At 36.4% G+C, this 25,878-nt stretch overlaps 1 protein-coding gene and 1 long non-coding RNA gene across 2 annotated transcripts in view; one reads left to right on the top strand and one right to left on the bottom strand.

The window, feature by feature from the left end:
* Positions 1-262: 262 nt before the first annotated feature.
* LOC135106680 (uncharacterized) lies at positions 263-10,400 on the bottom strand. Its single transcript, XR_010271402.1, has 4 exons — positions 10,259-10,400; positions 9,999-10,065; positions 9,565-9,795; positions 263-740 (listed from the first exon to the last, which is right to left on the bottom strand). It is a non-coding gene; the product is annotated as an uncharacterized LOC135106680 (long non-coding RNA).
* An 11,022-nt stretch (positions 10,401-21,422) lies between these two features.
* The window catches only part of LOC135106730 (acetylcholine receptor subunit alpha-type acr-16-like), a 31,232-nt gene continuing 26,776 nt past the window's right edge, over positions 21,423-25,878 (top strand). The window contains exons 1-5 of the mRNA XM_064015988.1: positions 21,423-21,486; positions 21,964-22,023; positions 23,301-23,446; positions 24,038-24,082; positions 24,686-24,795. Of these exons, the coding sequence (XP_063872058.1) occupies positions 21,978-22,023; positions 23,301-23,446; positions 24,038-24,082; positions 24,686-24,795 (347 nt within the window). The 5' untranslated portion in view covers positions 21,423-21,486; positions 21,964-21,977. The remainder of the gene's footprint in view (positions 21,487-21,963; positions 22,024-23,300; positions 23,447-24,037; positions 24,083-24,685; positions 24,796-25,878) is intronic.

Below are 25,878 nucleotides of genomic sequence, written 5' to 3'. Positions count from 1 at the left end.
GTATCCTTCCCACCCTTCTCCCTTCCCATTGCATTTCTCTCTGACAGCTCATAAATTGCTGTCTATTATTAGCTTATATTTCCTAGGCAGAGTTTAGTAGCTCTGTCAGACCACCACTTACACCCACCATCAACTTGCACCCTCACCTCGCACATCTGTAACCAAGCATTCGCCTCTCATCACCAACTCATCCATAATTCCTCGGCGTTTATACTTATTCCTTACTCGTATAAATGAATTGATAGGTAAATACATACATACATAATTATTATTATTATTATTATTATTATTATTAGATGGACAGATAGATAGATTAACTGATAAGTAGATGGCTAAACAAACGTATAAGTAGACAGACAGATGGATGGACGGTTAGACAGGTAGATAGATAAATTGACTGATGGATAGATGGCTAAACAGAGAAACAGATAAATAGACAGACAGACATAGTTAGACGGCTAGACAGACATAGACAAACAAATAAAATAGATTGTTAGACAGACAGACAGATAGATTATTGGCCACGGCTTTAATTATAAACTAGTACATAACAATGTATCTTATATCACGAACGAAGGAGGTTGGCAAAAGTACAAAATCTTTACCGACTTAGTCCAGACACCCACTCATGTAGTCACGTCCAAGAGGCGAGTAGCACAACACACTCAGTGCCACTGTTTAGTATTTATTCTCAGTCTTGTATCTTCTAATCTGCTGAGTCTCCTGGTGAAACTGGACAACTGAAAGAGAGACGAGAGGTTCAGGAAGATAAAAAAAAAAAAAAGTACATGAAGACGGAATGAGGGTAAAAAAAAGAAAAATGAAATAAATAAGGAAGAAGAAAGAGAAAGAGAACACAGCAATAGCCAGTACTAAGGAAGGTTGGTCATGACTTCTGACCACTATTGCATCACCCTTGTCACACACACGTACACCACACCTGCCCTCCTCCTCCTCCTACTTAAGTTTGCCTTCGATCCTTTGCCGCTCATTCTCAAACAGAAGAAGAAAAAAGTATCACATAGTAAGTGTGAGAAAGTAGTTGTTTTCTGATTACTACTGCACCACACCCTTGTCACACCAGCGCACGCCTCACGTACACTCCTCACCACACCCAAGTCTCCCCACGATTCCTTACCGTTCGTTCAGAAAAAAAAGAAAGAGAAAACGCTAACCACACGGGAAACAAGTGATGCAGATTATATACTCAGGTCCCTCCTTGGGGGTACCTGAGGAGGTATTTTGCTGATTTTCCTTGGAATGACTACTGCTTCCGTGTCAGAGACCCGTCTTTGTGTGCTGAGCGCATAACAAAGGTGATAGTGTCTGGCATGGAGGCGTACATTCCTCACTCTTTTTCTCGTCCTAAACCTTCTAAACCTTGGTTTAACACAGCTTGTTCTCGTGCTATACATGTTAGAGAGGTGGCCCACAAAAGGTACTTAAGCCTTCCTTCACCAGAATCTCATGCACTTTATATTTCTGCCCGGAACCATGCCAAGTCTGTTCTCCAACTAGCCAAAAACTCCTTCATTAACAGAAAATGTCAAAACCTTTCAAGATCTAACTCCCCTCGTGATTTCTGGCATCTAGCCAAAAATATCTCTAATAACTTTGCTTCTTCTTCTTTCCCTCCTCTACTTCAACCAGATGGCACCACTGCTATCACATCTATTTCTAAAGCTGAACTCTTTGCTCAAACCTTTGCTAAAAACTCTACCTTGGACGATTCTGGGCTTGTTCCTCCCTCTCCTCCACCCTCTGACTACTTCATGCCACGTATTAAAATTCTTCGTAATGATGTTTTCCATGCCCTCGCTGGCCTAAACCCTCGGAAGGCTTATGGACCTGATGGGGTCCCTCCTATTGTTCTCCGAAACTGTGCCTCCGTGCTTGCACCTTGCCTAGTCAAACTCTTTCAGCTCTGTCTGTCAACATCTACCTTTCCTTCTTGCTGGAAGTTTGCCTACATTCAACCTGTTCCTAAAAAGGGTGACCGCTCTAATCCCTCAAACTACCGTCCTATTGCTTTAATTTCCTGCTTATCTAAAGTTTTTGAATCTATCCTCAACAGGAAGATTCTTAAACATCTATCACTTCACAACCTTCTATCTGATGGCCAGTATGGGTTCCGTCAAGGCCGCTCTACTGGTGATCTTCTGGCTTTCCTTACTGAGTCTTGGTCATCCTCTTTTAGAGACTTTGGAGAAACTTTTGCTGTTGCCTTGGACATATCAAAAGCCTTTGATAGAGTCTGGCACAAAGCTTTGATTTCAAAACTACCCTCCTACGGTTTCTATCCTTCTCTCTGTAACTTCATCTCAAGTTTCCTTTCTGACCGTTCTATTGCTGTTGTGGTAGACGGTCACTGTTCTTCTCCTAAATCTATTAACAGTGGTGTTCCTCAGGGTTCTGTCCTGTCACCCACTCTCTTCTTATTATTCATTAATGATCATCTAAATCAAACTTCTTGTCCTATCCACTCCTATGCTGATGATACCACCCTGCACTTTTCCACGTCTTTTCATAGACGTCCAACCCTTCAGGAGGTAAACATATCACGCAGGGAAGCCACAGAACGCCTGACTTCTGATCTTTCTAAAATTTCTGATTGGGGCAGAGCAAACCTGGTATTGTTCAATGCTTCAAAAACTCAATTCCTCCATCTATCAACTCGACACAATCTTCCAGACAACTATCCCCTCTTTTTCAATGACACTCAACTGTCCCCCTCTTCTACACTGAACATCCTCGGTCTGTCCTTTACTTATAATCTTCACATCTCATCTCTAGCTAAAACAGCTTCTATGAAGTTAGGTGTTCTGAGACGTCTCCGCCAGTTTCTCTCACCCCCGCAGCTGCTAACTCTGTACAAGGGCTTTATCCGTCCATGTATGGAGTATGCTTCACATGTCTGGGGGGGTTCCACTCATACTGCTCTTCTAGACAGGGTGGAATCAAAAGCTTTTCGTCTCATCAACTCCTCTCCTCTAACTGACTGTCTTCAGCCCCTCTCTCACCGCTGCAATGTTGCATATCTAGCTGTCTTCTACCGCTATTTTCATGCCAACTGCTCTTCTGATCTTGCTAACTACATGCCTCCCCTCCTTCCGCGACCTCGCTGCACAAGACTTTCTTCTTTCTCTCACCCCTATTCTGTCCACCTCTCTAACGCAAGAGTTAACCAGTATTCTCAATCATTCATCCCTTTCTCTGGTAAACTCTGGAACTCCTTGCCTGCTTTTGTATTTCCACCTTCCTATGACTTGAATTCCTTCAACAGGGAGGTTTCAAGACACTTATCCACCAATTTTTGACCACTGCTTTGACCCTTTTAAGGGACTGGCATTTCAGTGGGCATTTTTTTTTATTAGATTTTTGTTGCCCTTGGCCAGTATCCTTCCTACATAAAAAAAAAAAAAAATACTCGACTTTTGGACTGCAACAGCACCACGTCCTTGTCACACCCACGCTCTCCACACCACACTCAAGTTTCCCCTCGTTTCCTTACGGCTCCTTACCTTTTTTTCCCCGCACATCACGTGATGGCTATTTTTAACCAAGTGGACAGGACGTTACATGGCTCTGTCCTGCACTCCGCTCCTCCAGGCAGGCAGCGGCGCCATCGACCACTACCACCACCACTACCACTACCACCGCCACTGCTAGTACCAGGCCCCTCGGCGACAATATATTACCTAGTCCTCGCACCTCATGTTCTTTCTCCCTTTCTTTACTTGACTTTTTGCTGTTTCTCTTGGTGGTGGTGGAGGTGATGGTGGTGGTGGTGGTGGTGGTGATGGTGGTGGTAGTGGTGCTGGTGGTGCTTTTGTTGTTGTTGTTGTTGTTGTTGTTGTTCTTGTTGTTGTTGCTGTTGTTCTCTTCCTCCTCCTCCTCCTCCTCCTCCTCCTCCTCCTCCTCCTCCTCCTCCTTTCTCATTTGCACCTCCTTTCTCCACCTGTCTTCGTTTTTCCCCACGTGTTTCCTTTTCTTCCTCTCTCTCTCTCTCTCTCTCTCTCTCTCTCTCTCTCTCTCTCTCTCTCTCTCTCTCTCTCTCTCTCTGGATGGGATATTGCTAAGTTTGAGATCAGTTCTTTTTTTTATTTTAGATTTGTAGCTTGGCATTATGTTAATAATATTATTATTTTGTTATATTTTTTTAATCAATCAGGTATTTATTATTTTTTATTTTTTTTAAAATATATACAATTATTTTATATATATATTTTTTATTGTATTATAGTTTAAGTAATAGTTGATGTTATATATAAACATTTAAAATTATATAGATGAACTTTTCATAGATTTATTATATAAGATGAAGATTTTATATAATTATTTAATTATATATAAAAGTGATTTTTTTCTTGAGAAGGTTCATTTATATATGTATTTATATATAATATAATTTATGTAATCATTTATTTATATATGCATGTTTCTATACATATATAATTTTTAAAAAAATCTTAAGTAGCTAATTGCAAATATTACTATTTTATATATTTAATAATTAATTTGAAATTGTTAAAAGTTTGATTATTTCTTGAAGTTCCCATGATCTTACTGAATTTGTATCAGAGTTTTTGCACGTAATTCTTAGTAGTTTAAGATTAATATAATAAGAACATTGATGTTAAGAGATTTAGTTTTATCAAGTTTAATTCTCAGCATGTAATATTAAAGAATTTAGAAAATTAAGATTTAGCAGTGAGTTAAAGCCTAATTAATATTGTTGCAGCAGTTGCAGTTATACTCTAAGGTTGAATGATAATATATTGGTTTATTGTTAAATATTATATATATATATATATATATATATATATATATATATATATATATATATATATATATATATATATATATATATATATATATATATATATATATATATATATATATATATATATATATATACAATTTTAAGGTGGGCTTTGTTAAAGGACCAAGTCATTCCTTGATTTGATCCAAACTGCAAAATATCTGATATATTCCAAGTGCTCATCATTCGTCTAAGTTCCTTATTAGCTGCAACCAGTTGACTTCTTCCATCAGAATGTATCATTTTGGGAAATTCCCTCAGAGCTACATATCTATTGAAAGTGATTAGAAAATCCTCTGTACTGTAACCTTCAGTCAAGTCAACGTGAACTGCTCGGCACACAAGACAGTTGAATATTACTCCATATACTTTGCGCTTTCTTGTACGCTTGACTGTGTCTTCAACATAAAGGGGACCAAACAGATCAAGGGATGTGTGGTAAAATGGAGGAGAAGGCTTCAGTCTTTCTGGTATCAATTGACCCATTTTCTGACCTTCACAAATCTTGTTCCACTTTCTGCACTTCACACATTTATTCTTGATAGATTTTATTTCTCTACGAACACCAGGAATCCAGTATTTACTTTGCATTTTAGCCAAAGTCACATCAGTTCCAGCATGATTAATGTTATGTAAATGCTTAATATATAACTTGGAAAATAGATGCTTACAAATAAGAAGGGTAAAGCTATTACAGTTCCAGTTATCTTTGAGCTATTTCGATATTCTGTCCCCAACTACAGTAACACCTTCATCATTTATACTAGGACCTAATCTTTGGTATCTGGTATTCCAGTCAGAGGGAATATCCCTTTGTACTTCCTTAACTCATGATGTTTCAGCGAGATTTAGCATCTCAGCAGATGGATTGGTAAATATGGCTTTGAAGGATTTTTCTCTGAACACTGCGAATACTCTGGCGGTTACTCTACTAAGTTTGTTATAAGTACTGTATTTCTCTATGTTCATTACACTAAGGTTCAGATTTGGAGATTTTTTTGTTAAGTTACACAAGAGAGTCACGCCCACTCTATCAGGCAAAGAGTCTTCGCTAAGTGATTTACTAATGGGCCAACTTTTCATTTCATGTCTTAAGTAGTCTGGACCATTTTGCCATACTGACCCCTTTCCTAAGCAAGTAGGGGGAGAGGGCCTTGTAGTTAGATCAGCAGGGTTATCCTTTGATTTGACCCACCACCACTCATTCGGACTTGATTTTGTCTGAATCTCTGCAATTCTTATTGCAACAAAGGTATTGACTCCATATGATTCTTTCTGTATTTGTGCCCTCACAATAGCAGAGTCTACAATGTGAACAACATAATCAAATGTCCAGTTAAATTCTTTAACAATTACCTCCCTTAGTCTACATGCTAAAACAGCTCCTCATAATTCCAGTCTTGGAACCGTTAGTTGCCTGGAAGGAGCTATCCTACCTTTAGCTGCAATGAGATTTGTCTCATAATTGCCAGGTTCCAGTTTCCACCGAATGTATGTACAAGTACCATATGCTTGAGTGCTACCATCAGAAAATACAACAAGTATTGGGTTTCCTATAGCAGATGCAGGTCTTAGACATCTCTTAAAGAAAATGGTTTCTAAATCATAAAGCTCTATGAAGAAGGACTTCCATGTTTCTCTTTCATCATTTGATAGTGGGTCATCCTATCCCCTGCACTTCACCTCGTCACCTAGGGTAGAATTACCGCTTTGAGTCACCAATTTCCTCACCAATAATTTAGCTTTTAATGTGAAAGGTGTAATTAGTCCTAGTGGATCATAAACTGAAGCAATCTGACTCTTAGTCAGCACATCTGGAAGCTTGGCTGTAATGTCTCCTCTAGTCAGGTCAGGCCCTATGTGAATTTTACGTTGCTTTTCAGAAAATTCACCCTAACTTTGTATGTGAAGTCATCTTCCTTTGCATTCCAAATCAATCCTAGAATTTTTTCTTTATCAATGAATGTAGATTGACATTACTAAATGCAGTATTTATACCAGAAACTATCCAGTGCTTTATCTTGAAGTTTCCAGATGACAACACTTTCTCAGCATTCTTTATCAAATCATAAGCTTCAGCCATCGTGTCAGTGGAATATAATATGTCATCTACATAGGTGTTATTGATAATCATATCCGCTATTTTAGGATAGTTGTTTACATTAATTTCAGCAGTATGTTTCAAAGCCAACATTACTATAATTCCACTTGGTTTATCGCCGGACGCTACAGCTGTAAGAGCATAATGGTAGAGTACATCTATTAGTCTCATATCTCTCCAGACGAACCTGTGAGTGTGTTGATCTAATAAACTGAGTTTGATAGTGTGGTACATTTTGCTGATGTCACCGACAATTGCAATCTCTCTTTGACGAAATCTAAATAAAACAGCCAACTGATCATTCAAGACATTCGGACCTTTACACCAGTAGTCGTTCAAGACATGACCCATATGTGATGCTGATGAATTAAAAACAATTCTGAGAGGTGTCGATAGTGAATCAGGTTTATGGACCTCATGATGCTGCACGTAGTGAATAGGACCATTATAAGTTTGCAGTTCTGTTTCTGATCATTTCCTGCATACATTTCTGATGACCATGTCCTCTATTTCATCCTGATAAGATTTGGAATAATTAGGGCCTAATTTAGCAAGTCTTTTCTCTGTGGATTTCATCCTAGCAATAGCTACTGAAATATTATTAGGCAAAAGTCTTGGGTCTTTTATCCAGGGATACTCCACCGTCCACTGGCAGTTTACTTCATCATAATGATGGCTAATTCTATGATGGCTAATTCCTTTTCTTCCTTTATAGTGTAATCATTATTTCCAATAACACATTTGCCACACTTACAATTACCGCATTTGGGAATACAGTGAGTTCCTAGATTGTCTACATCAAAGAAATTGTCAAGACTCGCTTTAATGTTGGATTTAGATTCCACCAATATATCATTGATATGAGAAAAGTTAGCCAAATGATTCACTCTGACACTAACGTGGCTATTACTGTTACCACGGGATTTAATACGGGGGTGAGATCCTCTGATACAAAATCCGAACCGATTCTGCATTAACTGCAATTTGCCATTTACTCCTACAACAGTGGGCAATAGTTCGCAATTGTCAGCACCTACAAGTAGATTAATACTTCCACTGGATCTTTCTATGTCACAATGTGATATCTTGTGCTCTTCAAACAGACTGACAACATCATAGACGTCCACTTCCACTAGGTTAGAAGATATTTCCTTCATTCCTACTGCTCTTATGAACAATTTGTTTCCATCCTTATCTGTGAGAGGGAGCATGTATTCTTTGCTAGGGAATTTTTCAGTTATATTGCCTACTTTTGTCATTGATAGATCTATGTTTCTGCTCTCTAATCCAAATTTTGAAGCAAGCGCGTACGTTATGATAGTTATATCAGACTTTGAATCCCAGAGTGTCGTTACAGGTCGTCCTTGACTGAATACTTTACTGATCATTAACAGTGTCTTTCTTATCAATGGTGTATTTTGCGTTTGACTTGTGCTGTGAAACATAATTCCCTCTACGTGAGCTCGATGCAACATGTTGTGATGAGGTCTGCTACAGCGGATGTTATTGTTCCCTTTAACATCACATGTTCTTTTCAAGTTACATTGACTTGCTACATGAATTCCTCTGAGGCAGTTGAAACAGATACCATTCTTCCGCAGAGCATCAATCTTCCCATAATTATCCATCCTTTGAAATGTTGTGCACTCCAGGATATCATCATTATCAGTATCATGAAGCCAGCAGTTATACTTAATTTTGTCTCCTGCATGAGAATTTTGACTACCACTATTCGTCATACTCGTCACAATGTTGGCTAAATTGGTCATACATTGCTCTAGTTTCTTACTCTGATATCCTTGGTTTTCCTGAAGCCTTTTTATAGCTTCCATTATGTCACCTGAATCATCCCACACTCCAAAATCTGGAGTAAGCGATCCTGCAACATTAAGCACATTAGATTTGTCTACATTTCCTGTCACTCGTATACTGGAATTCATATACTCAAGTACTCTCTTCTCTTAGTAAGAATTTAAGCAGCTCATCAAAAATCTGATCAGAGTCAGTGATACTTTCAGCTAGTATGACCCATTCCCGTTTTTGTGTCATAGGCAAATTTTTTTCGATATGATTCACTGTGTTACTTGTCTTCATTTCAGCTGTTAGGTTCATCCTTTTCAGATCTAGCCAACATCTTTCCACCTTTTCGACCATTTTCACAAATCCTTTGGTATCTCCATCAGCAAGTTTTCTTAATGTCTTAAGATCACAGAGAACTACATCAACAATTTTCCTACTGTTACCATACCTTTCATTAAGTCTCTCAAACATTTCATCATAGTCAGTTTCTACACCAATGATAATTTTAAGTGCTTCACCTGTCAAGCATTGTTTCAAAGCGAATGGATCTTTCCCGAGTGAATCTTTCATTAACCTCTCAAAATCTGCCTTGAATGTTAGGTATTCGCGTACGTCACCATCAAACATAGGAGGTTCCAACGCTTTTATCACCCGCATTATTTATCTTTGATAACTGATCCAGATTTTTAACCAATAATATGTGACATTCCTTCCTTTTTCTCTCTAACTCAATGATATATTGATCCTCTTCATCTAAAACCTTGTCCTCAGCACCAGTTACACTCAAAAAGTCTGTGTACGCTTCATGGGCACTTTCGACTTCCTTATAGACACGACTAACCTCATCATAATTGTGTTGTAGCACTGGTATAGGATCCTCTTGCAGTACACTTTCCTTGAAAATGTTGCTCTTCCTGGTAAACTTTCTCTTGGTGGTGCTTCGTTGTATCTTGAGTTCCTCCATCTTCCCTGAATCCACTTCTGACATCCTAAAGCGTTGTCCAAATGTATAGAGGCATCCATTAACACAGCTTGAACACTGCCATAACTTCTTTATTACAAGCGTTTGGACCTGTCAAAATCATTACAATAAACACATCTCAGTTTTTTTTTTCATCTTAAGTACCCAAGCATCATTAATAAGTAGATCAATATGAAAATTGAGAATGGATGTATGTAGAATTCAGCATATGCTAAGTACAATTGAAAATCAATCATATAACCAATCAACCACATTGATTTTCACTTATAATAATCATTAGAATTATAACTCACAACGGTAGCTCCAGCCGCATATGGATTGCCTCCATGAACTTTCCGAACGAGTAGTTGGATTCATAAACTGTAATACATGAAATATTCCCTGAGTAACTATCAATCTTAATAGCCGACCGCACAATCACATTAACACTGTGATCATAAAAGATCATCACTAATACAAACATTTTGTCGATGAACATCACAAATGTTTTACGTGAACACCAGCTGATAAACCACCACACAGTACTATTATAACCAAACATAGCCATACATACCAGCATAATAGAATAATCCAAAGTCTTGAATAAATATTACATCCAGTGATCCATCACAACACACTTCAGGTTAGGGCGGACAGCAACTAACGCTGGCTGACCGTTCGTCGCCACCTCATCACCCTGCTGCCACCTCACCTCACCTCCCCACTGCCACGTCACAAAGACGTGCGGCTTGCGCACCTTGTACAGAGCTTAATCCTCGTCTACATAAGTACACAGATACACGAACTAATTTAGAAATAAACAAATAAATAAAATAATTTATATTCAAATTATCATCAGACTGATGATACAATTAGGTCATTTTTATAGAATTAATTACTGAATAAATAATCAATAATGTTGAATATATTAGATCAAGGTGCAGCTAATGCCTAAGTTAAAATGGGTTACGGTAAATTTTATTTAGTAGGGAAAATGAATTTAAATGTTAATTAAAAGGAGGATTTGATTGTAAAGTAAGTTTAACATGCTTGCTAGATGTAAGGTGTAAAGCATGTACATATCGCCCGTCGCTTTCATTATTAAGATGAGACAAGTCGTAACACAGTAGACTTACTGGAAAGTGAGCCTGGATACGAGAATCAAAGTACACCTAAAGTTAGTATAGCGTTACAGTTACGTTGAAAAAGTTTTATTATATATTTAAGGCTAAGAGCGACGAGCTTCTTAGCACTTATAGAATTAATCAATAGGACAAAAAAAAAAAAAAAAAAAAAATTTAGGCTTAAAAGTAGCTATGAAATTAAAGTGTTCTAATTTCGATTTAGGAGAAAGAAAATAATTCATTTATGGCTTTGATAAAGTACTAGAATATTGAATTTAACGTAAAATTTTAAGAAATAATGAGTGCATTAGTAGAATGAATATGTAGAATGATTTGAGAAAATGAAATAAAGAGAATGAATTATAATAAAATAATGGAATAAAAAAGGAACTCGGCAAAGGTTATTTCTTGCCTGCTTATCAAAAACATGTCTTTCTGAGGTTATTTATGGTGCAGCCTGCTCACTGACATGAAATGTTCAATAACCGCGGTGTGTTGACCGTGCAAAGGTAGCATTATCATCAGTTTGTTAATTGGAAACTTGTATGAATGGTTGGACAAAGAAAAGTCTGTCTCTTTTATTAAAATTGAATTTAACTTCTAAGTGAAAAGGCTTAGATATTCTAGAGGGGCGATAAGACCCTATAAAGCTTTATAAACTTAATAAGTTTGATGAATTAAAAATAATAAAAATAGACTTAAAAGGTTTATTTGGTTGGGGCGCTAAGGGTATAAATGAAAATAACTGCTATTGTAATTGGACAATTGTATGTGATTAGAGTTTGTAAGTGATCCTTATATTAAGGATTAGAAGATCAAATTACTTTAGGTATAACAGCGTCATTTTATTTATTTATTTATTTTTATTTATTTATTTATTTATTTATTTTATTTATTTATTTATTTATTTTTTTTTTTTTGAGTCCTTATCAAAAAAATAAGTTTGCGACCTTGATGTTGAATTAAAATGTGTTTATAGTGCAGCAGCTATAAAAGAAGGTCTGTGCGACCTTTATTTTTTTACATGATTTGAGTTCAGACCGGCGAGAGTCAGGTCGGTTTCTATCTTCTGGAATTAAAAAAAAAAAAAAAAGTAGTACGAAAGGATTAAGTAATTAATTTTTTTTTGTATAATTGAAATACTATTTTGCCAGATAATATGTGCTGGATTTAGGATCTAGTTAAATAGAATACATTTTATAAATAGCAAAACAACTGAATGTAATTGTTTTGTGTTATTAGTTGAGATTGTAATTTACTTAGTTTTAATCATTTGTGTTTTGGCAGGAGTGGCTTTTGTAACTTTGTTACAGCGTAAAATTTTGGGCTATATCCAAATTCGCAAAGATTCAAATAATGTTGGTTATAGAGGTTATACATTTTCTGATGCTGTGAAGCTTTTTACGTAAGAACAAACTATGCCTGTCATATCAAATATTATTGTTTATTATTTATGTCCTGTCTTTTGGCTATTTTTATCTTTGCTGGTGTGAAGAGTTATTTGTTAAATATCAATGTTATATTTGCTTTATATTTTTATCGTTACCTTTGAGGTTAATTTGGTTTGCTTCTTGTTTAGCGGAAACTAACCGGACACCTTTTGATTTTACAGAAGGAGAATCAGGGTCAGTTTCGAGGCTCAAAACAGAATATAGGAGAGGGGGATTTGCTTTAATTTTTATAGCAGAATATTCAAAAATTCTTTTATAAGAGTTCTTTTCGTTATTGTGTTTTTAGGAAGACCTTGCAGGATAATATTTTATTTAAAGTCTATATTTTTGGCATTCATTTTTGTGTGAGTTCGAGGAAGTTTACCTCGGCTTCGATACGATAAATTGATGTATTTAGCTTGAAAAAGATTTCTTCCAGTTTCTATCAGTTATTTATTGTTTTTTATTGGGGTAAAATCTTTATGTTTTGTATTTAATATATAAATATAATTAAAATAATGTGTTAACACAATCGTTAAGAATATTTTTTTCTTTTCTGCTACTTTCAAAATGTCAATTTTAAATAAAATAAACGATCATTTTAATAAATTATGTCATCTTATGAGTAGGAGGGGATTGATAATAAAAGAAAAAAAATGAGAGTTCAAATTTTGCCTGTAAGAACATAGGGTTCTTGAACGGGTCGAGGTCCAATTCAAGTAAGTATAATCAATACTGAAATCAAAATTCAAAATATAAATTGATTTAGAGGGTAAAAAGTAAATCTGCGAAAATTTGATGTATGAGTGAAAGGTAAAATTATAATGATTGCTACTGAGGCAACTAGAGCGATTACCCCTTTAAGCTTATTTGGAATAGATCGGAGTGCACATGCGAACAAGAAATATCATTGTGGTTGAATATGGGCTGGAGTAACTAGAGGATTAACTCTAATAAAGTTATCATGATCTCCTAACAAATAAGGATTAAGAAGGGACAGAATAAGTAAAAATGTAAATGTAAAAATGAATCCAACAATGTCTTTAAATGTAAAATAAGGATGAAAAGGTACTTTCTAACTGTCTTGATACACCTAGGGGGTTATTAGCACCTGATTGATGGAGAAAAAAAAAACAAATGAATAATAGTTATAGCGGCAGTAGTGAAAGGAAGGACGAAATGAAAGGTGAAAAATCGAGTTAGTGTGGCATTATCTACTCAAAATGCTCCTCAGATTTATTGTTCTAAATCTGTACCAATGTAGGGAATAGCTGAAAGAAAAAGAAAAAAAAATATTAATATAACAGTAGCTCCCCAGAATGACATCTGCCATCAAGGGAGAACATAACCTAAAAAAAAGCTGTTGCTATAACTATAAACAAAATCACTACTCCAACTATTCAAGCATGGAAGATTATATAGGATCCATAATAAATACCTGGTCCAATATGAATATAGAGACAGATAAAGAAAAATGATGCTCCATTGGCATGTATAGTTCGGAGAAGTCAGCCACAGTGTACGTCTCAGCAGATATGGTCTACTCTAGAGAATGCTGGATCAAAGTGAGCAGTGTAATGTATAGCTAAGAATAAACCGGCAGCAATTTGGATGACAAGACACAATCCTAGCAATGATCCAAAGTTTCAAAAAGTCGAAATATTTGAAGGTAAGGGTATATCAACTAGAGAGTTGTTGACAATTTTAAATAAAAGGTGACATTTTCAGAGAGGTGTTGTCACTAAGGAGAGAGTCGTAAGAGTCCTTTAAATAAATTAGTAATTTTTACCACTACAATTAAGGTTAAGAGTAGATAAAGATTGATAAATGGTGAAATTTATCAAATTAGAACTACAGATTCATCTAATAATAAAAAAAAAAAACATTTCATGATTCTATATTGAGAGATGATAAAGGAGAGTTGGTTACAGCTTCGTTTAGCAAGGGATCTCAGAAAAGAGTAAGTGGAAAAAAAATTAAGAGAAGAAGGATGTAAATAAGGAAGGTCGAATAAGAGAATGAGAATGAGGATGACTCATTAGAAGCTAAAGATGTAACATAAATGAATAATACAAGTATACCTCCTAAGAAAATTATAAAGAGAATATATGAGAATCAGTAAGTGTGTTATTAGCACCAGTGTGTTATCAGTAAGTAATCCGGCTGAAAGAGAAATTTGATGGTTTAAATTAACAAGGTTAAACCTATAGATAAAGGATGAATTAACTGTGTAAATAATACAGATAAAACTAAAATGAATAAAAAGGAATAAAAAGGTCATATCAAAGAAGAGTTTAAATAAAATATTAGTTTTGAGAATTAAAGATAAAGAAATCTTCTCTTTTTCTCTGAAGTTTTAAGGAAAAAAAATAATTATTAGTTTACAAGACCAAGGTTTTAAGTTAAACTATGAAAAGTAATGGTAAGTTTTAGAGGTATAATGATTTTTGTTCCTATAGTTATAATTTTTTGTGGGGTTTGAGGGTTCATTACGTGCAATAAGCATATATTAAATTCTTTGTTAAGTCTTGAGTTTACAATGCTTGGAGTTTTTTGGCTTATAAGAACGCAGTTGACTTTAGTGGGGAGGGAAATTTATTTTTCTTTATTCTTTTTTTTTATCGTTGGCTGCGTGTGAGGAGTCTTTAGGTTTAACTATATTGATTTTATTAGTACGAAGCCATGGAAATTATGGTTTTAAGAGATTTTATTTATTGGAATGATAAAATTTATAATTCCTTTAATTATATTGATAAAGTTTAATAATGAATGAAAGACAGTTCTGGTGGATTTATTTATTTATTTATTTTTAGATTTTTAATTAGTATAAGTTATCATATATATATATATATATATATATATATATATATATATATATATATATATATATATATATATATATATATATATATATATATTTTTTTTAATATAGTATTTAGATTGGGATTAGATTATATTAGATGTATTTTAATTCTATAAAAGATTTAAATTGTTTCTTTAATTATAATTTCTAGTCAGAAAATAAAAAAAATAGGGAATTTTAGTGTAAGATTTATTATTAGAAATATTATGTTATTATTTTTTTTTTTAATATTAACTTTTTCTTCTGTAGATTATTCAATATTTTATATTAGATTTGAGGCTTCTTTAATTCCAACATTAATTTTGATTCTAGGTTGAGCGTATCAACCTGAGCGTGTACAGGCAGGAATCTATATACTTAGCATTTTCTTTACCTTTATTGGTGACTTTATTTATTATTTAATGATAGGGAGATTAACTATTAGCTTAAGGGTTCCTATAGAAGGAGTAGATTATTTATATAGATTTTGGTATGTAAGAACTGTTTTGACATTTTTTGTACACATAAGGTTAGTGTTATGTGGGATTGTAATTTTTAGTTGATGGGGATTACCTGGAAGTGTAATATTGATAGTTGGACATGGTTTATGTTCCTCTGGTTTACTTTGCTTAGCTAATATAGCTTATGAACGTACTGGAAGACGAAGACTGATAATAAATAAAAGATTATTAGAATTTATACCTAGAATAGGACTATGATGATTTTTACTAAGAGCAAGGAATATGGCCAGACCACCTTCCTTTAATGTAGCACCAGAGATTATATTAATTTTAACAGTTCTGAGCTGAAGAAAGATTTCTATTGTAGGACTTAGACTACTATATATATATATATATTTTTTTTTTTGTGCAAGTTCCACTTTATACATATATAGATTGAGACAGCATGGGGTTTTTATAACTTTATATTCGTGTTGTTCAGGAAAAGTTAGAGAGTATCTGAGATTATTTTCATATTGATTTCCTTTAAATGTAATAATAAAAAATAGAGCTTTATTAATAACTTTTTTTTTTAAATAATTAAAAGAGTGATTTGGAAAATTTCTCTACATGAAATTAGAATAGTGGTTTTATTCAGCTATTTGTGGGACTTTAGCATTGGCAAAAACTGAAAGAGGTATTATAGATGTAACTGAATGAGAACTTTTTAGGTTAATAAGAAGGGTGATTGTATTTACTTTGGTTTTAGATTGAATCTCTTTATTATTTATAAGATTTGTGTTTGTAATTTCTGGCAGAGTTCTTTTTTATAGAGGGAGTTATATACCCGATGAAAAGACTTTTAATCGATTTATATATCTTGTTTTGGCTTTCATTCTTTCTATAGGGTTTATAGTATTAAGACCTAATTCAATCAGAATTTTATTGGGTTGAGATAGATTGGGATTAGTGTCTCATGCCTTAGTAATTTATTATCAGAATGAAAAGTCTGCAAACGCAGGAATATTAACTATTCTTTCAAACCGTGTAGGTGATGTAGCAATTTTATTGAGAACTGGATTAATGAGAAGATTAGAAGGGTGAAATTTTTTGTTTTATGGGTATTATATAGACGAGAGATGACTATTATTATTATCATTATTATTATTATTATTATTATTATTATTATTATTATTATTTATTTATTTATTTATTTATTTATTTATTTTATTTATTTTTTTATTTATTTCAGCAATAAATAAAAGGGCTCAAATTCCCTTTTCTGCGTGACTGGCGGCTCCTGTAGCGGCTCCAACACCTGTCTCAGCTTTAGTTCAGCTGAGGTTTATTTAATAATTCGATTTAGAGCTGCTTCAGAGGGATCTGTCGTTCAAAGTGTATTGTTGATTACTTCATGTTTGACAATATTTATAGCGGGACTAGGAGCAAATTCTGAGTATGATCTCAAAAAAAAATATTGCTTTATCAACATTGTCAAGTAGGAGTTATATTAAGAATTTTATCTTTAGGTTATACGGATCTGGCTTTTTTTCATTTACTGAGTCTTGCTTTGTTTAAAGCTTTACTTTTTATATGTGTTGGTGTTGTAATTCATAGAGTGGCTGGTTATTAGGATATTCGACTTATGGGAAATTTAGTTTAATTTATGCCTTTGACAGTATCATGCATAACTGTAGCCAACTTAGCTCAATGCGGATTACCTTTTATAGCAGGATTTTATTCAAAGGATACAATTTTAGAAGTTGCTTTTATAAGATGAATCAATTTTATTGCATTGTTCTTATATGTAATGGCAACAGGATTGACAATAATGTACACTTTGCGTTTAATTCTTTATTCTCTTTCAGGAGAATATAATTTGAGATGTATCACTAATCTTTCGGATGAGGATTTTTTGATAACTAACTCAGTAAGAATTTTAGGATTAGGAGCTATCTTAGGAGGATCCCCATTAAGATGAAGATTGTTTCCAGAATATTAGATAATTTGTTTAAGGACAATAATGAAAATAACAGTATTAGCAGTAAGGATTTTAGGAGGTTTAGTAGGTTATATACTAAATCTAACTAGAGTAAATTACACATTAAAAAGAGAAAATAACTATAATTCAGTTGTAATAATAGGATCAATATGGCTTATACCTTTACTGAGTACTTTAAAATTAAGGGAAAATAGATTGAAGACAGGGTCAGGTTTAGGAAAAGTAGCCGATAAAGGTTGATTTGAGTTTTATGGGGACCAAGGTTTATATAATTTATTTTCATATATTTTTCTATGTTTTTAATTCTTTACAGTTAAACAATTAAAGTGTTTATAAAAGTATCTGTAATTGTAATTATTATTTTTACAGTTTTAATTATTTAAATTTATATAATTCAAAAAGAATATTGCTTTGAAGCTGCAAAGGTAGACGGAAAGTCTTGTAAGTATATTCAAATAGTTAGCTTGTGGCGCTTATGATGTAATATTTACTTTGAGTTTAAGGTAAAAAATGAAATAAAATAAAATAATATGGTATTTTTAGAAAAATATTTCAGCTTTATAATGAAAATGTAACGTGTTACTTACACTATAAAAATAGGAACATCAACGGAATTCAACGGCTTAAAAAAGTTAGAAGCTTTTCTTTTTGTCATAATGTTCCATCTTGATTAGAAGATGTGTACTCATAAAATCGATTAAAATTCCCGCGCGAGGCATACTTTGTCCCCTCGCCACCAGAGTGCACTGCTTCGCGCCACCCGCGGCCCACTGCACTGTGTTTACTCAGTGACTCAGTCCTGCGTGTGCATTGTTTATCGCCTGACGCCTTCATCATGCCTAAAGTTGTAGAAAAGAGGAAGCGTGTTGTGCTTACACTTAAGCAGAAGGTAGACATTTGTTGACGATTAGAGAGAGGTGAAAGCAGACAGCAACTAATGGCGGAATATGGTGTGGGCTCATCAACTATTTATGACATTAAATCCCAAACGAAAAAGTTGCGGGATTACATGAAAGCCACCGACACCCCAAAGGCAGCGGAAAATCGTCACACACTGCATTATCATCGTGGTGAAATGATGGACAAAGTGTTATATGAGTGGTTCAGCTTGGAAAAATCAGAAGGAGTCACAATTACAGGCCCAATGCTACAACTGTGTGATGGTGAGTGTGAGGTGACAGCGCGGATGGCGACGCGCGGCACGGCGATCAGCTGATCTTTGTTATGGTAAGATGCGTGAGTGTAGGGTGGTGATTGTGGACATAATTTCACTTCTATTCAAGTGTCCGGCAATATTCAAGTATCCGGCATGTCAGCGGTCCCGTTGATGCCGGATAAGGGGGATTTTACTGTATAACAGTATAACATTTAACCTGTCTGTTTGATCGTGTATCGTGCTTTAGACACTCTAATATAAGCACTAACATCCGCGTACAGGAACTTGTAGTCAGCTTCCACCAGTCCCAGCAGCACAATGGAGTGGAAGCCTTTATAATTACAGTACATAGATCCACCTAAAGGAGAACACCTCACGGTACAGCCACGTGCTTGCCGTCCAGGGCACTAATGGTGAGGTGCTAATTCCAACAATATGTGAAATGTTTGGCAACCTCCTTCCATTCCTCAGGAATTATTTTGGTTATTGTGTTAAAAAAGAATACGCCAAACTTGTGTAGCCAAGCGCAAACCAGGTTTATGTCCCTTTCTCCAGATTGTGTTCTCATTTTTAGGAGTAATCCTGGTGACTACCTTGTCAAACATTTCCTTGGGTATCCGCAGATAATTCACGGAACTTTGTATGTCCTCCAGAGCAAGATCTTTTGTCAGATTGTCATAATGGTTAAACTCTCGTCGCCTGAGAAGCCATAGTTTGGTTTAACAAACCCTTTCCTTTTGCTTCTCCTTTCTTGCATTTCGTCGTTTGTTCACAGCCAAGTCAATTTCGATCTCCTCCAGCTCAAGGTTCAACTCTAATTCAGCGTGCTCTGAAAATATCCTAATGGAGCGCAAAAAGAGGGCCCACACAAATATAAAAAGGTTATAAGTGTCTCCTGTGTATATATTCCATCGATGTGTCGCACTGCATTCTCAGCGCACTCGTACCGGAGTGACATGCAGACGCAACGCTGTGGCAGCGTGTTCGCAACGCGTTCTCCATAGTCGCAGCGGATTCGCGTTGGTTGCAACACGTTCGTAGCGTGTTCGCAAGGCATGAGAGTCGCTAAATATTCGCAGCAGATTTGCTGTTCAGGAATTTGCAACCGAGTCGTGGCGGAGTCGCCATCAAAATTCGCCGGTGTGGGAGTGGGACTTTTTTATTTCTTCGATCTGACAGCAGGGACGTAAACAAAGGACAACTCTTCAGTACAGTTTTTGCTGATAATTTTTTATAGAATCTGAAGCTCTTTAATTTCATAATTTTTAACTTTATTTCCTTACCACGACGTGCTGAATAGTGATAGCTTTACTAATAAATTCGACCTCATTAATGTTTTAAAAAAAGATTATCCAAAATTCAAGACACCTTCAGTGCGCCTTTATATATGCTTTGTTTCCATAGGCCAGAGATTCTCTTACATAAAAAAAAAAAAAAATGTGATGCAGGCAGGCAAAAAACAGGACGTAGCACTTTAAACAATAGCACTTTAAACAATACAGGATCAGGTTTCATTTGTGCATACGGTTTGCTTTTTCAACGGCTGACGCCGCTTTGCCATGGATCACTCCTCAGGTCAAGTTCTCAGTATTCACAACGCGAGGCAACACACAACAGTCCTACAGAGAAAGTTATTTCATCAGACCGTGAGAAGATTACACATAAGCTTCATAATCTTTTGCTCATATGATTAATTACTGCTTACACTTGTGTCTCGTGCAGGGCAACTCGTTCGTCACCTCAGAGTGTGGACTGATATTTAAAGCGTCTTCAGCTGCATACTCAGTAACTCAGTTTCAGTATCTGAATAATAAATAAACAAAACCTCAAAATCCAGTCCGACAGTAAGTACATAACAAGTAATGACCACAAAATAGCGGTGATAGTGATTGTAGCGCGCGTTGATGATGGTGATGACAGTGATATTGGTTTGATGGTAATAAGAATAATAATGGTGGTGTTAATATAAAAAAAATGTTAAAATACTCTTGAAGTTTTACATACATTTATATTGTTAAGGAAAAAAAAGCTGGATTAGGTTAGGTTACGAGCAAATAATGCATTCACACAATGTAAAGTCATCATTTTAGCTTAAGCCACTATTATTATATGGTTCTGAAGGCTAGGCACTGACTTCAAGACTGGTGGCTGAAATGAGTCCTGAGACTGATCAGAAGTATTACTAGAAGAAACAATGAGAAAAGTTCAGATCAAAGAGGTTTATTAGACTTTGGGTAAGTGTTCATGATCCAATCTTCAGTATAACATTCACACAGCTGCGGGTCCGCCATCTGGTGCCCGGTATTCCGCCTTATGGCCGCCGTGCCCGCGAGGCACCACCAGTGTTGCCCATCTTTTGTCCCACACACAGCATTATCCTTGTTTCGCTTCCTCACCACGGCATCTATACTTGTTTACTATGTAAATATTGTCTCCAGTAGTGCAACCCTCTCTCTCTCTCTCTTCACGTCGTATGGACAAATTAAAATGGCGATAAATGATGATGATGACGATGATGATGATGATAATGATGATTATGAGAGAGAGAGAGAGAGAGAGAGAGAGAGAGAGAGAGAGAGAGAGAGAGAGAGAGAGAGAGAGAGAGAGAGAGAGAGAGAGAGAGATGTAAACATTAAGGCGTGTGAGGAGGGACGAGTACGAGGGGATAGGATTCCTTGGGATAGTAACAGCAGCAGCAGCAGCAGTCCGGCGGGAGTTAATATAATAAAGTGGAGGAAGCGAGGAGGACCAGACGACGTCCGCCTCTGCCAGCAGTGAGCACCCGCAAGGAGTTTGCAAGGAGTTTCCGTAGCGTTTATTATTATTATTATTATTACTATTATTATTATTATCATTATTATCATTATTATTGTTGTTATTCTTCTATCACTACTAGTACTACTACTACTACTACTACTAGTAATACTACTACTACTACTACTACTACTACTACTACTACTACTGTCAGAAGTGTTAGTAGTAGTAGCAGCACCACCAGCAGCAGTAGTAGTAGTAGTAGTAGTAGTAGTAGTAGTAGTAATAGTGGTAGTTACTTGTAGTAGTAATGTTTTATGATATTAATAATGTGCTGTAATTATGAAACAGTGATGGTGATTGTGGTGGTGATGACAATGATATTGGCTTTGTGGTGATTGCGGTGATGATGATTTGGTGGTGATGGTGATAATGGCAGTAATGGTACTAGTGATGGTGGTGACAGTGATGATGGAAGTGGTGATGATGATGATGATGTAAGTGGTGGTGATGACCGTGATGATGTTACAGGTTGGTGTAGCAAGATGGAGTGGTCAAGACTACTGATGGTGATGGTGATGGTAACAGCAGGTAAGAGAGAGAGAGAGAGAGAGAGAGAGAGAGAGAGAGAGAGAGAGAGAGAGAGAGAGAGAGAGAGAGAGAGAGAGAGAGAGAGAGAGAGAGAGAGAGAATGCTTTTCTTTAGTGTTTTCTTCTTTCTCTAAATCATCCTCATCTTGTTCCTCGTTTTCCTTTTCTTCCTGTCAATCCATTACTTTTCTCTTTCTTTTCCAACTTTTCTGTTATTTTTTGTACTGCTGCATTTGCTTCTTTTTTTTTCATTGCTTCATCTCCTCCATTTCCTCTAATTCCAGTTTTTATCTTCTCACCCTTTCATTCCATCCTTTCCTTCTTATTCATTTACTTTACCACTTTCATACGCATCCACTTATCTTTTACTTCATTTTTCCTTTTTTCACCTTCTCCATCTCGTCCCATTCGTCCATTTGTGTTCCTTTATGATGTACTTTTCCAGCGGCACGTGATTAATTCCTTTAATCTCACAGCTTCAGTTTGATTCTTTTTCGGATATCACTTGAGGATCATATCAAATTTACAATATTTTTTGTACTGAAGACGGTAAAAATCATCTCTAGTTTACTTATCCACTGCAATGCTATTTATTTACTTTATTCTGACAAAAAATCTGTGAGTGCATGGCATTCGGACAGTATCTGTAGCAGTCTACGAGTGGCTAGGATGACTGTACGACGGGTGTGAGTGTTTGTGTTGATACAGTGAGCTCTGTGCGATAGTCAGAGTTTATTTATTTATGTTTTTTATTTCTTCTATCAGTGAGTTTGCCTCTCTCTCTCTCTCTCTCTCTCTCTCTCTCTCAGTGGTGCAGTAGCAAAATTGCATCCTTTTTTCATATGAGTTTGCACGCGTGTGTGTGTGTGTGTGTGTGTGTGTGTGTGTGTGTGTGTGTGTGTGTGTGTGTGTGTGTGTCCTTCACGATAAAAACACAGCGGTAGAATGCGCAGTTATGAATAGACCCCTTCCACCCAGCTCTCTCTCTCTCACCAAAGAAAAAAAGTGTGAACGCATATGTCGTGCCAAGCTTGTTTATTATCTTTTCTTCGCACCACTCGGGGCCTGAAAAATGATATGCCCCTTCCAAACACACACACACACACACACACACACACACACACACACACACACACACACACACACACACACACACACACACACACAGAGTAATACGTGTTCTTTAACCTCCTTTTCTTATCATTTCTCTTTTTTTACGCATACACCAGCCAGTACCTCTCGTCCTTTATCACTCCTCCCTTCCCTCTCTCACTGCAGGACGCGGACAGAACCACACAAATCTCTTACGACAGCGGCTGCGAGAGACCCTCCTCCGCAACTACAGTAAGGAGGAAATCCCAAGGTCTCATAAGGAGCTACTGATCCTCTCCTTGACCTCCTTCACCATCAGGAATCTGAATATGGTGAGAGGCGGAGAAGGGGAATGAAGGAAAGAGAAGGAATGAAGGATGGAGGGGGAAGAAAGGAAAGAAGGGAGTGAGTGACAGTAAAGAAGGAAGTTAAGAGTAATTGGTCATATGAAAATTAGTGAAAAAAATCAATTGATCAAGGGAGCTAACTAGGGAGAAAAGTGCTTAGTTTGGGGAAGAGAAGAAGGAAGGGAAGAAGAGAGGATAAGTGGCAGAGATCAAGGAAGAAAGTTAAGATAAGTGGAAGGGGTAAAGTGAGGAAAGCAGGGAGAAAAGGGTGCCGAGATTAGTGAAATGAAGGAAGGGAGGGAGGGAGGGAGGAAGGGAGAATGAGTGGTAGAGAGCAAGGGAGTTAAGATTAATTGAGAAAATGAAGGTATGTGGAGAGAGAGAGAGAGAGAGAGAGAGAGAGAGAGAGAGAGAGAGAGAGAGAGAGAGAGAGAGAGAGAGAGAGAGAGAGGGGAGGGGGAGGGGGGAGGGGGTCTGCACAGAAAACAGATAACACGAGACAAGACGTAAGGGAGTAATGAAAGAGGTGATGGAGATATATATGCTTTCATTTATGCTTTCTCATTTTCTTGACAGCTCGAAGCAAAGCACCGTCTTCAACTCCACGCTTGGGTTGGCTTCGTAAGTAATATGACTCCCTTTATATCTTCCCTCCTTCTCTTCCTGCTTTTTTTTTTTTTTTTTTTTCGTCCGCATAACTGCAACACTAAATTTGGTCACTCTTTCTTCCCTTCTTCTCTTCCCTTACTTTTCCTTATACTTTCCTTCATTTACATATATTCCGTTTTCTGTTTGAATTGACGCGTTTTCTTTCCTGTTTTCTTTAGTTCCTTTCTTCCCATCCTCCTCTTTTCGTCTCTTCTTCCAACTCTTTTTGTTTTCTTCTTTCCTTCATGCTCTGCGGAATTTATTAACAAGTGGTGATTAGGGAGGAGGAGGAGGAGGAGGAGGAGGAGGAGGAGGAGGAGGAGGAGGAGGAGGCTGCCTATTGACGACGGTATATGCGTGTGTGTGTGTGTGTGTGTGTGTGTGTAGTTTTGCAAGATTCTAAAGGTTGAGAGAGAGAGAGAGAGAGAGAGAGAGAGAGAGAGAGAGAGAGAGAGAGAGAGAGAGAGAGAGAGAGAGAAAGTCTCAGCTTACCCACAGAAGGATAACCCGCATGAATATAAGCCATTCTAACCAAAGACTGAGTGACTTAAGCCTGACCCAGCTTCTTTGTGACAGAGCTGGACAGACCCTCGCCTCATGTGGGACGATTATGACTGGGACGGCATTCGTAAGCTGTCCTTCAGCTCTGGAGACCTGTGGCTGCCTGACATAACTTTTTACAACGCGTGAGTACCTACTATTACTACTACTACTTTTGATGTAAGAGAGATTCTAACCGAGGGAAAAAAAAAAAAAAGTACCCACTGAAGATGGCAGTCCCAAAAGGTAACATTATGTAACATGATTTTTGTCTTTGAAAAGCAAGTGTTATTTTCCAACTCTTTTAATTGCAAAATAATAGAAAATGTCCATTATTCCTGTCAAACTTTGCTTTTGTGGCTTTTAGAATTATTTTTTGCCCCAAAATAGCTAAATTTCACCATTTTCACCATTTTTGGACAGAAAACAAAAAATAAATTCAAATGACAAGAATTTATTTTAAACTTGAAAATAATTTTTAGGATTAAAAAGGAACAGTTTTTCTTGATTTGCCTGAATACAACAAATCACTTTCACGTCAAAGCTCCCAAATGTAATTTCCCATCATGTTTTCATCGAAGGATCCCTGATATCTCAAAGTTCATTATATGTTCAAAATTCATTATATCTTGGTGGAAGCGCTCCCTTTGTTCCTCTGAATATGCTCCCATACTCTCCTTGAAGTTGTCGAGGTGATCATCTAGGATATGGACCTTCAAGGACATTCTGCAGCCCATCTCACCATAGCTTTTCACTGCTGTACTACAGCAATGAAACACTCCCAAGGTTATTTCTCCTTTTCTGTGAGCTTCTGTAGAAATTCTGAGCACTCCATAATTTTCTTTATTTGTGGTCTAATGAAGGTACCGGCTTTCACCTTTGCCTCTGAAAGCTTAGAAAAGAAGTCTTGAAGATATCTGAAGGCAGCAGACTCCTTGTCAAGAGCTGTAACAAACTGTTTCATGAGACCCAGTTTGATGTGTAGTGGAGGAAACAAAACCTTTTGAGGATTCATCAATGGCTCGTTTGATATTGTGCTCCCACAGTAGTGTCAGTCCTTGGAGGCCAGTGCTTTTTCTGGTAATGTGCTCCTCTGTCTCTAATGTCCCAAAGGCAAAGAAAACTTGGTAAAACTTGGTAAAACCTCCTTGCAGTCCCATCAAGAAAGCCACCATCTTGAAGTCTCCAATAACTTCCCAGCCATACTTATTGTAGTTCAGTTTCCAGTA

This window comes from Scylla paramamosain, chromosome 14, assembly GCF_035594125.1.
Source record: "Scylla paramamosain isolate STU-SP2022 chromosome 14, ASM3559412v1, whole genome shotgun sequence".
In the NCBI taxonomy this organism is placed as follows: domain Eukaryota; kingdom Metazoa; phylum Arthropoda; class Malacostraca; order Decapoda; family Portunidae; genus Scylla; species Scylla paramamosain.
This window is presented reverse-complemented; position numbering and strand designations above follow the sequence as displayed.